This window comes from Tenrec ecaudatus, chromosome 1, assembly GCF_050624435.1.
Source record: "Tenrec ecaudatus isolate mTenEca1 chromosome 1, mTenEca1.hap1, whole genome shotgun sequence".
Taxonomy (NCBI): domain Eukaryota; kingdom Metazoa; phylum Chordata; class Mammalia; order Afrosoricida; family Tenrecidae; genus Tenrec; species Tenrec ecaudatus.
In genome coordinates this window covers 171,583,144-171,595,690 of record NC_134530.1, presented here as the reverse complement: position 1 = coordinate 171,595,690, position 12,547 = coordinate 171,583,144, and the positions used below count along the sequence as shown (strand labels likewise).

At 45.1% G+C, this 12,547-nt stretch overlaps 1 protein-coding gene across 1 annotated transcript in view; it reads left to right on the top strand.

The window, feature by feature from the left end:
- Window positions 1-12,547, top strand: part of CD244 (CD244 molecule) — a 47,144-nt gene that overhangs the window by 23,130 nt on the left and 11,467 nt on the right. The window contains exons 4-6 of the mRNA XM_075540797.1: window positions 841-948; window positions 1,264-1,331; window positions 5,058-5,129. Coding sequence (XP_075396912.1) covers window positions 841-948; window positions 1,264-1,331; window positions 5,058-5,129 — 248 coding nt within the window. The remainder of the gene's footprint in view (window positions 1-840; window positions 949-1,263; window positions 1,332-5,057; window positions 5,130-12,547) is intronic.

Here is a 12,547-nt window from a genome sequence, read left to right as displayed (position 1 = left end):
TTTATTACACGAAGGAAGATGTAATGGGCCACCAGTATGGCCTTAGAGGGAAAAGCAACATGCTATCCCTGTCCTTAAGGAACTTATGCCCAAACTGGGACCAAAAAACTCAGTATTTGTGGCAAAAAGAAATGGATAACATTGAGGCAACAGGTGTAGTGACAAGGACAATGGCTTTGGAGTCATTAATAAGCCTCCACCATTCAAAAGCTTTATGATCTCAGGCAAATTCATCAACTTCTCTGAGTATAATTTTTTCCCCTTTTGGGTAAAATTGGGATGGTCATAAGATTGTTATTAAGTTTAAATGAGATCATGTTTGTAAAGAACCTAGTTACCCAGCCGATAAAACATTAATTTCTTTCCATTTCCCTCTTGTTGGTTGGATTATATACTGGGCTACAAAGCAGCGAAGTCGCAAGGACTTCACGAGGGTTTTATCCCCATTTAACAGGGGGATTGATGTAACTTTTGCCAAGTCATATGCTTTACATAAATTAGTTTATGTAATGAATCCCCATAGGTACAAAACAGTATCTCTGTTTCAGAAGCAAGAAAGCTGAGGATAAGGGAGGTTAAGTAAGTTGGGCAAGGTAAGTTGGGTAAGTTTATGGGGCAGAATCTGAATCAGGCTTATCAACTATTAACATTTAAGCTCTAGACCCTCGAGAAGGCACCTAAATGATTAGAGAAACAGCCTTGATGGTGAATTGGCAGGGCATGTGAAGACCAGCTTCACCAGAAAGGGGTGGGGGCTTGGAGATTGCCCCTGTAAGAGGCAAGTGGGTCAGGCCGTGGGAGAGTTGCTCTCTCAGTCCCCTGACCTTCTGTGTCCCTCAGAATCAACATTTCTGCTTTACCTGATGATCACCATGGTTCTGCTATCCATACTATTCTTTGGCACCCTCACCTGCTTCTTTGTGTGCAAGAGGAAAAGGAAACAGCCACGTAAGTGGAAGATCCTGAGAGGGTCTTCTTTTATCTGAGGCGTCATTTATCAGGTGACCTGGTCCCATGCCTAGCAGGGGTCCTGGAAGTGCGGCATTCCCTTGTCCTCAGGAGTGCCGGGATACTCACGAACGTGGTGGGAGGGAAATGGCAGCTGCTCCGCCCTTATCCCCAGTTTACATGCTATGTGGTGGCCACTGGTCTCGAGATCTTGACCATTTGGAAGGAAGGTGGGGTTTGCCAGACGGGGAAACATGCCCTGGATGGTGCCTGGATGTCTCGGCAGGTGTCCTCTTTGCTTCCTTCCTCATGTAGGCCCCAGCGCGGAAGAATGTCTGACGGTGTACGAAGATATCAACAATCTGCGAGTCGGCACAAATCAAGTATGGCACCCTCGGGCTGGGGTCTCTCTCAGCTTGTCTGGAGGGTAAATTTGAGGGGATAGCCATTCAGAGCAGGAATCGTTCTCCTAAAGTGCTCCTTAATCTCCCCTTACCGTTCTTTTCTCCATAAACTTTGGAAGAGGAAGAACGAGGAAAAGAAAGGAAACAGAGGAGATGGGCGGGAGGGCAGATGGGGCCTTTGGGCATAGACTGCAGCTCAACAGAAACCAACAGTGGGGGTCATAATGCTGATGACTGGGTCCCGTGCCTGCCTCGTCTCACAGAATGAGCCGAGTCCCAAGAGGAATTGAGCCTTCTTGTATTTTCCAAACCAAAGCACACATTCTTGTGTCTATGGCTTAGTTTTCATAGCCCCTTACTCCTTGCTCAGGCGGGGAAAGGGGCCAGTGTGGCTGCAGCTTCGTGGTTGACCCACTGGGCTCTGTTCTCTGCCATTTCTGAAGAGGACTGAATCTGACTGAGGAGCTAGAAAGAGAAGTCAGGTAAGCGCTAAGATACAGGCAACTCTGGGAACCATTCCCTGAGCTCTTTGAAGGCAGCGAGTGCCTCGTATGCATACAAGTATAAAAATGTATAAAAATGTCACGGTGGCTTCTGACCTCCTCTACTTCGACAAGGGGCAAGAAGCATCAGCATCAGCAGCCCAAGGCTGATCTTTATGAGCTGAATATCAGGCAGGCTTTCCTTCTCCAACCTTTCAACCAATTAGGACAGCAGCCATCCTTCCCCGGCACTCTCTACGTTTCTATTGGGCTCACATGAGAGTTCATTGCAAGGACCATACAAAACTCACAAAGGTGCACAATTAGTGGGGCTTCTTAGGGAAGTGTCAGGTCATAACTCAGGTTCAGGGAGGACTTAGGATGCAGTTCTTTAGTTAGGACAGTTTCTTAACTGTGCCCACAGGCAGGCCTCTCTCTGGCCCTGGGTCTCAGCTTTGGCCCCATAGGCTTCTTGGACTTCTTGGGCCGGCCCGGTGTCTACTCTGCACACGCAAAATATTACCAAGCTCTCTGGAGCTGCCAGGAAGTGCCTAGAGGCCCTCCATCCCATCAGCAGGTCTCTGGCTCAAAGGCATTCAGCTTGCCCACTGTGAGGGCGAAAAGACCCAATGAGTTATCTTCTGTTGGCCAGGTTCTGTTGCTTGTATTGCTCTTTGTCTCCTGGGTCTTGGAGGTCCTCAGCACAGGGGTTCTGAATCCAAAGGACATGCTCCAGTCCCATCTCTTCTTTCTTTGTGGTTGCGAGGTCGTCCCCTACTTTGGAATTGGCTCTTGTTTACCTGGTGGGAGGGGAAAAATGTCCACTGCTGTGGTGCCAACATCTCTCTAACTCATTGCTATTGAGTCAGTTCCCACTCAGAGCCCCCTGAAAAGCCAGGGTAGAGCTGCTCGTGTGGGTTTCTGAAGCTGTAACTTTTTGTGGGAATACAAAACCTCATCTTTCTCCTGTGGAGCACCTCGTGGTTTGAAACTGCTAACCTTGAGGTTAACAGCCTAACATGCAACCACCATGTCATCCTACCCACACAAGGCTGACATGCACAAATGTTTGGTGGGCCACAAACACTTTATTTGCTTAATCCCACCAAGTCATTTGGTGAGAGTTGTAGGACTATAGCTCTAAGCACTAGATTAAGCTGTTCACAGCAGCTCAAGAGGGGTAGGAAACCACGGAGGATCTACAGGTTGTCCCAATCCACTGGCTGCTCTGTGGGCAGGTTGTGGTGACAGGCCTAGTGGAGAAGCCCGCACCAGATTATCTTGCTGGCAGACAGCGGGGCAGGATGATGCATGGGAGGAGGTTCCCGCTGCCCGCTCCAGCTCCTGGTTCTCTGCTTCAAGAGGTGACGCACTGAAAGTCACTTCAGGCACAGAGCCTCACAGAGCAGACAAGCAACTTCCCTCTACCCTGGGCTCAGTGGGACCAAATGATCCTTACTTTCATTTGTGTTTTGCTCCAGCAGTGGGAGTATTGAATCATATGAATTCCTGGAAGCAGGTCCATTGATCTATAGATAGTGAAGCCCCCAGCCCCCGTGCTTGTTAAAAATTCCATCCTCATTTTCATTAAGAAACTCTGAATTCGTAAAACAAGGGCAACCACTTGAGGTTCTGACCTCTTTACCCTGCTTCTGACTTTGGGTTACCCCCTGGTTGGTCTCATCTTTCCCTGACTTTTCCCAATTCTCTCCAGACCCACCGTCTGCATGGGCTCGAGTTGATGTGGTCTCACATTGGGACAGTTCAAACCGTCTCTGGAGACACATTGTTCTGGTCAGAGAGGGAAGGAGTACAGCACACTTGTGAGGCAGCTGGTGCCTGTGGCTCCCAGACTCCCAGGAGGGTTGGAATTTCTGTGTCCCACTTGACTTCCTTGCACCTGGTCGAAGGAGCTTTGTTGGCCCCACTGGTTGCAACCAGAGGCCAAACTGGCAGGGTTTGCTCAGGGGGCAAGGGGCAGAAAATACCTCTACCTATAACCTGTTGTAAAGGGGCTTGAGAAGGGGCCACCATGTTTCTTGTCTTTGGCCTTACACTTGGGTCTTCATCCATCTCTGCAGCTTTCTGTGGGGCCGGCCTGAGGCCAAGGGAAACTAGTCCCCAAGACTAGCTTCAGCCTGAGGGTCAGTGTGCTCAGTTTTACAATGTTCAAGCTTTTTAAGCTTTAGCGCCCATATCAGTGGAAGGCACAGAGCAGAGTCCCACTCAGAGTTTATATGGTTTATTTAGTTGAAACATTAGCAAAAGAAGCCACCAATATGAAGCAGGAAATGTCAGGAAAGCCAACCCCTAACATGTCATCACAGGCCTGGCAGGTACAATTGTACAGGGATACTATGTAAAGATTATAGTAAACTCAGAGAATAGAAATAGGAGATATTGTAAAATGAAGTCAGACACATTTTATGGTAGCATGCTCACCTCAGCCCCGCTTGGTGGTCCACATGAGGATATGTAAGGTGGGAATTGGGGAAGCGACTGAGAGAGATTTATTACTAACCAAAGCTTACATTTCTTTTAGGGGCGAGCAAGCTCCCTAATTACTGGTAAAGACATGTCACAAGAAGGGGTTGTACTATAGGTAATACAGTAATTGGAGGGGGACGATGGGGTGTACATGCTACAGGAAGAGGAGGGATTAAGGGTACACATGTGACAAGATGGGCAGATCCTAAATTCATGATAGAGGCCTGACCTTGATTGCTCTTGAGCTGGATAGTTGATTTAGTCTAAGATTTCAGGGGAAGCAATCCACTCTTCCTAACTGCAGGGAGTGAGCCCTACCTATGGTGGGAATAAACAATAGTGTCTGATTGCTCTGGATGGCTGAATGCCTACTGGGAAAATATCTCTAAGCATCTGACCTCCCACCTAGTGCTGGCAAACAGCCTCCAATGTTTGGCATATCTTTGGGGAAGACAAAGCTGGGGAAAGTCTTTTTATTTCCCACAAGGAAACCCTTGAGAAGTGTGGTCTGGTCACTTCTGGGACATACAATTTCCTGACACTTGTCTCTTGTGGGTCTTTTAAAAGAAATTTAAAAAACCCAAAAAACTCCACTTCCTGAATTTAACTGACAAAGATGCTCCCAGGCCCAGTCAGTTCCATCCAGGTGCCTCTCCTTTGTGCTGTCACTTCCCCGCAGTCTAGAAGTAGACAGACTTCCTGGTTCTGACGGCTCTTTGAACTGTTTCTGGTGCAGGAGCAGGAGCAGGAGCAGGAGCAGAATCCCTCCGGAGAAGGCAGCACCATCTACAGCAAGCTCCAGCCCCAGGTACCACTCTGATTTCTGCCCTCCTTCGGGTGCTGATCTTTGGGCTTCCTAACCCCCCTAGACACTTGGTCCTTTGTGGCAGAAGGAGGTCTTGGAATGCTGTGGGGTCGAGGCAGCCAGGCTTCAGCTGGAGGAAGAAGCCATTTGAAAAGTCCAACTGCAGCATGTCAGCAGAGCTGGGATGTCGGATGTGTTTGCTCCTTTTCATCCAGGCTTGCCAGGAGGGCTGGCCCCTCGAGTGGGCGGGAGGAGGACTCTTGTCAGGGGCTCAGCTTCTGTCCTCTCTCTTTGCACCCTTCAATTGTTGTACATGAACCAGACAAGAACAACCCAGTCTCTCGTAAGAAGCTAAACAGTTCATTTATTTGTTTATTTTAAATCATTTTATTGGGGGCTCATACAATTCTTATCACAATCCATACAGACATCCATTGTGTCAAGAACATATGTACATTTGTTGCCATCATCATTCTCAAAACATTTGCCTTCTACTTGAGCCCTTAATATCTGCTTTTCATTTTCTCCCTCCCTCCCCACTCCCTCCTACTTCATGAACCCTTCATCATTCATAAATTATTATTATTTTGTCATATGTTACACTGTCTGCTGTCTCCCCTTGCCCTCTTTTCTGTTGTCCCTCCCCCAGAGAGGAGGCTATATGTAGATTCCTGTAATCAGTTCCCTCTTTCCACCTCACATTCTCTCCACCCTCCAGGCATCGCCACTCTCATCACTGGTTCTGAAGGAGTCATTTGTCCTGGAATCCCTGTGTTTCAAGATGCTATTTGTACCAATGTACATCCTCTGGTCTAACCAGATTTGCAAGGTAGAATTGGGATCATGATAGTGGGGTGGGGAGGGAGGAAGTATTTAAGAACTAGAGGGAAATTATATGTTTCATCGTTACTATCCAGCACCCTGCCTGGTTCATCTCCCCACAACCCCTCAGCAAGGGGTGTCCGGTTGACTGGCATTGGGCTTTGAGGCTCCACTCTGCACTCACCCACATTTTCCATGATATGATTTTTTTGTTCCTTGATGCTTGATACCTGATCCCTTCGACAGCTCATGGTCACACAGGCTGGTGTGATTCTTCCATGTGGGCTTTGATGCTTCTCGGCTAGATGGCCACTTATTTATCTTCAAGCCTTTAAGACCCCAGATGCTATATCTTTTAATAGCTGGGCACCATTAGCTTTCTTCACCACATTTGCTTATGCACACGTTTGTTTTCAGTGGTTGTGTCAGGAAGGTGGGCACCCAGTGATATGGTTTTTAGCTCTTTGATGTCTGATAAGTGGTCTCTTCGACACCTCGTGATCAACCAAGCTGGTGTGCTTCTTCCTTGTGGGCTTTGATGGCCTCTTGTTTATCTTAAAGCCTTTAAGACCCCAGACGCTACATCTTTTGGTTAAACAGTTTATTAAAGGGGGACCAAAAAGAGAAAAAAGAACCTGCACAGGGACCAGCCTCCTCAAAGAGAGGGAGGATAGCTGGTCCCGATTGCTCACAGACTTGGGTTTTTACAGGGTGGGGTAAACAATGGGGGCTTTTCAGCTGTGCGAGCAAGCAAGAACAGAAGCAGACTTTGCAGTTATCCTTGACATTTTAAAACTATTTTTTTCTTCTAGATAGATGGTGTGGCCTTCTCTTGAAGCTGCTTTTTTCTGGCAAATGTTTGCTTGACCTTAACCTCAGGGGAATTTCCATAGCTCGACACAAAATGAAGCCTGCTACAAGATGGTTCCACTCAGGCTATTACATAATATGTGGGGTACTTGCACTTATACAAATCATTTTATTGGGAGCTCTTACAGATATTATAACAATCCATAATTTAATGAGATCAAACATAATTGTACAAATGGTGCTACCACCATTTTCAAAACATTTTCTTTCTTCTTGATCTCTTTGATATCGGCTCCCCTTTATCCCCTCCCTCCCCCACCATACCCTCCAGGAATCCTTATTTTATTATTGTTATTTTAATCATTTTATTGGGGGCTCATACAACTATTATAATCCATACATACATCAATTGAGTAAAGCTCATTTGTACATTCGTTGCCCTCATCATTCTCAAAACATTTGCTCTCCACTTAAGCCCTTGGCATCAGCTCCTCATTTTTCCCTCTCCCTCCCTTTCCCCTCTCCCACATGAAGCCTTGACAATTTATAAATTATTATTTTGTCATATCTTACACTGGTTGACATTTCCCTTTACCCACTTTTCTGTTGTCTGTCCCCCAGGGAGGAGGTTATATGTAGATCAATTCCTCCTTTCTACCCCACCCTCCCTCCACTCTTCTGGTATCGCCACTGTCACCACTGGTTCTGAAGGGGTCATCTGTCCAGTATTCCCTGTGTTTTCAGTTTCTATCTGTGCCAGTATACATCCTCTAGTCTAGCCAGATTTGTAAGGTAGAATTAGGATCATGATAGTGGGTGGTTTGCGGGTGTGGGGAGAAGCATTTAGGAAGTAGAGGAAAGTTTTATGTCTCATTGTTGCTATACAGCACCCTGACTGGCTTATCCATCCTTCACCTTGCAGCAATTCATCTTGGCTACATTTCAATTGCTTAGACATGACCAGAAACTCTACACCCTCCCCACTGTCAATTTTATTTTAATTAATTAATTAATTTTTAAGTTATACTTTCCCTTCTCGCTTTAAAAAAAATCATTTTATTGGGTGCTCTTGTAACTCTTATCACAACCCATCCATTCATCCATTGTGTCAAGCACAATTGTACATTTGTTGCCATCAGCATTCTCAAAACATTTGCTTTCTAACTGAGCTGTTGGTATCAGCTCCTCATTTTCCCCCTCCCTCCCCATCCCCTCTTCTTCACGAACCCTTGATAACTTATAAATTATTATTATTTTGTCATTTCTTACACTGTCTGATGTCTCCCTTCACCCATCTTTCTGTTGTTCTTTCCCCAGGGAGGAGATTATATGTAGATAAACTCCCCCTTTCTACTCCACCCTCCCTCCACCCTCCACCCTCCCCGCATCACCACTCTCACCACTGGTCCTGAGGGGTTCATCTGTCCTGGAGTCTCTGTTTCCAGTTCCCATCTCTACCAGTCTACATCCTCTGGTCTTGCTGGACTTGCAAGGCAGAATTGGAATCGTGATGGTGGTGGGGAGGAAGCACCAAAGAACTAGAGAAAAGTTGTATGCTTCATCATTGCTATACTGCACCCTGACTGGTTCATCTCCTCCCCAGAACCCTTCTGTAAGGAGATGTACAGTTGCCTGAAGATGGGCTTTGAGTCTCAACTCTGCTCTCCCTCTCATTCACAATGATATCATTTTTTTTATTCTTTGATGTTTGATACCTGATCACATCGAAACCTCGTGATCACACATGCTGGTGTGTTTCTTCCATGTGGGCTTTTTTGCTTCTGAGCTAGATGGCCGCTTGTTTACCGTCAAGCCTTTGAAACGTCAGATGCTATATCTTTTGATAGCCGGGCACCATCAGCTTTCTTCGCCACATTTGCTTATGCACCCACTTTTTCTTCACCCATTGTGTTTGGAAGGTGAGTATCATGAAATGCAAGTTTGATGGAACAAAGTGTTCTTGCATTGAGGGAGTACTTGAGTGGACACCCAATGTCCATCTGCTACCTTAATACTGTACTTATAAATATGTACACATAGATCTATTTCCCCATTATCATATATGAGTATATTCACATATGTACATGCCTTTATTTAGACCTCTATAAAGGCTCTTTGCCTCCTACTTCTTTCCTCTATTCCCTTTTACTTTCCCCTTGTCCCACTATCATGCTCAGCCTTCATTTGGGTTTCATAATTCATCTCGGTTACATTGCCCAAGATCAATCCCTACCAGGCTTCTTATACCCTCTTTGCCACCTATTTTGGATCACTTGTTTTCTTGTTCCTGAGTTTGTTAACACCCATGCCTCCCCCTCTCCTGTGTCCGCCCTTGAACCGTTGGTTCCATCGTTTTCTCCTCCAGATTGTTTATCCCACCTATCTTATCTAGATAGACCTGCAGAGATAATAATATGCACAAAATCAAAACAGAGCAAAACAAAACAACAAAAGAAAACAACAACAACAATCCCAACCCCCCAAATAACCAATGACAAAAAAAAAAAGAAAAGAAACCCCTGTAAATAGTTCAAGGTCTGTTTTTTGACCTTTAGGAGTGTTTTCTGGTTGATTCTGATGGGGTGCCATGCCCTGGCCCCAAAGTCTATTTTTTTTATTACCTCAGGACTTCCTTGCTCTGGTCCCCTTGCTGTTCTGTTGCCTGCCCTTAGTGTTTTGCCTTGGTGTCCCCACCGTCAACTTTAGATCTCTTTTTATTTCCTGTCCCTGTCCTTATTTGCTCATCACGTCCCCCCCTTCCCACCTCCTCATTTCCCATGCCCACCCCAGAACCATTGGTCCCATTGTGGTCTCCTTGGGATAGTTTATGTTGCCTATCTTATATAGCTCGACACCCGGTGTGTGTGTGTGTGTGTGTGTGTGTGTGTGTGTGTGTGTGTGTGTGTGACAGAGAGAGGAGAGAGAAAGAGAGAGAGAGAGAAAGAGAGAGAGAGAGAACACCAAATATTTTCAAGACACCAAATATTTTCAAGTCTAACTGTTGTCCAGACCTAGAGCATTCCTCTCTTAAATAGTGAGCCGGCCATGTTATATTCCATTGGTTCAATTCCCTTATTTTTCAGGGTTCCATAATCTAGACCCTGTTTACCTGACAGCACTTAAACCTTTTTAGTTCTCAGTGTTCAAGTCTGAGGGGCATGCCTTCTACAAGACCCCATTGCTCTTCCTGTAGTCAGGGAAGGAGGGGTCTAGTGCCCCACCCTCCACCCCAGTGCACCTTTAGACTTTCGTGTGTCCTCTTGTGAATGTCCCCCAACCAGTTTAGATGAGGTTCCAGGTGCTGTCGCCGGAGTCTGAAGTCTATAATCAAGATTCCACAGGGACTTGCCCCCACTGCTATTCTCTGGTACTGCCCTATTGGTTTATCCCCTGTGGGCGGGTCAGACCAGCCGCACCCCCCGAACTGTATCTTCAGTGCTCTCCTCTGTAGTGCTGTTGTCTAGGGAGGGGACGTCATGTCTTGAGCTGAGGTGGGCCCTGCAGTTCTCTCTCTGTATGAGCAGCTCTGAGCAGGAACGTCACCCTCAAAGCTTGGCACACCAGAATGAGGTTTCTAGAAATTTCCTAATTTCGTCTCTAATTTGGGCCAGTATCCACTCCTCTTGAAGAAGTAAGTTATTCATCGTCCACATAAATGGCATAGGTTTCAGAGAAGGAAGTCTGAGTGAACTCTATATGTTTGAATTTGTTCAAACTTGACTTGTGGACTACTTTTGAATACGTGCCACGTGAACTTGAAGATCATGTGATTTGTTTTGCAGTTGGAGAGCTCTGAATATGTCTGTCATCTAAAGTTCTCTTATTGTAGAGTTTAGATCTGTAGCCACCTTGTTGAGCTTCTTTCCCACTGATCTCCCTTTCTCTGAAAATGGTGTATTGAAGTCTCCTACTATGATTGTCGATCTCGTGAATTTTTTTCACCTTTGGAGGATTTGATTGATGTATTTCACTGGTCTCTGGTTGAACGCATATATGTTTAATATGCTCACTGTCTTTTGGTCTACTGATCCCTTAAGCATTATATAAGACCTATACTTATTTCTTGTTATGTCTTGCACCTTGCAATCGATTTTGTCATACATAAGAATTGTGACTCCTGCTTTTTTTAGATTGCCATTAACTTGATATACCTCCCGTTAACCTTTGATCCTCAAGCTGTTTTTGTGTGTCTCTTGCAGATAACAGATTGCTGTGTTTTGTTTCCTAATCCAGTCTGCTAGCCTTTGTTTTTGATGGGGGAATTCAGACCATTGACATTCAGTGTTATTACATCTATCTATAGATTCTTTGCTGTCACCTCATACCTTTTGTGATAGACATTTTTCTCCCTCCTTTCTTAGCAGTGCGTTATGTATGTGCGGGGGGAGGGGGGATTAATTCTTGCCCCTTTTTTACACCTTGGCTCAAAGATGTCTTTGGTATTGTTTTAATTGTTCTGACTTCTGGATAGTGTTACATTAATGAGGTGGTCTCGTGTTTGTGCTCTGTGGATGTTGTTTTGACCAAAGTCAGTTGGAAAGTAATTTTTGTAGTGGTGTGTGTGTCTGTGTGTGTGTGTGTGTGTGTGAAGTATTCTCTAAATTTTTCTGAATCTGGGAAAACCCTTACCTCGGTATTTTGATGGACAGTTTGGCAGGATAGCGGATTTCTGGTTTACCATAATTTTCCTTCAATTTCTGTAAGATGTTATTCCATTCTCTCCTCTTCTTCATGGCTTCTGATAGGTTTGAACATATTCTTATCCAATTACCCTTATATAGGTGATTGAATTTTTTTCTCTATCTATTCTTATAATTTTTCTTTTTCCTCAAGTTGGATAATTTGACTATTATATACCTTGGTGTGTTCTTCTTGGGGTCCTGTCTAATTGTTGTCCTCTTTGCTTCCTGGATGATTGTTGATTCTCCTTCATTAAATTGGAGAAATTTTCTTCTAGGAATCTTGCTATTTTGGTTGTTGATTTTTTTCATTATATCATATTCTGGTAACACAAATTTTCAAATATTGTTTCTCTTCATAGCATTACTCATTGTTTTCAGAGTTACTTCAGTTCTTTGATTATCTTGTATGATTGTCTTTCATGTTTGATGAAATGGGCTTGGCTATCTTTGAGGTCGCTGATAATTATCAGCCTCTGCTCTGATTTTGCTGCATATGCCCTTAACTGTTTTATTTCCTTTTGGTAAGTGGACTCTATCCTCTCTATCTTTCATCCCTTTTCTATATTGATTCTCTTATATCCTGTATGACTGTAAGCAGTGCACTGAAGATTTCTTTCTGTGGCAGTTCAAAGTTTGCCCCTTATATGTATTTTGCTAGGTATTTTTTCTCTTGCTTTCTTGACTAGGCTGTTGATGTGAGTTGTCTATGTGGCATTTTGGTGGATCTTGGGGCCATTTTCCTGGGAGTCCAAGGGTTCTGTTATTTCTTTTTCAGAAGCTAGTAGGGATGATTCTAAGGACTGCCTAGGTTCTAGCTGTGTATTTATCTCACTGGGACTGACTCTTCCTCTAGACAGCTGGGATATGTGGATGTCTCTTTCAGGCAGGGTGGGTGGGGTGATGGAAAGATGGTGCTGGGAAGGCCGATAACACATAGTTAGGGCTGGTGCTCATGAGCCTTAGTGGGGGAGGGATCTAATCAAGGGATGTTAGGGTCTCGTCCAGCGAGACCCTCACGCAGTGACCCGGAGGGGCAACGAACCTGGATGAGAAAAAGAAAGAGAGACATGGGGCAAGACAGGTGCTGATCAAGCCCGTTTATTTTGC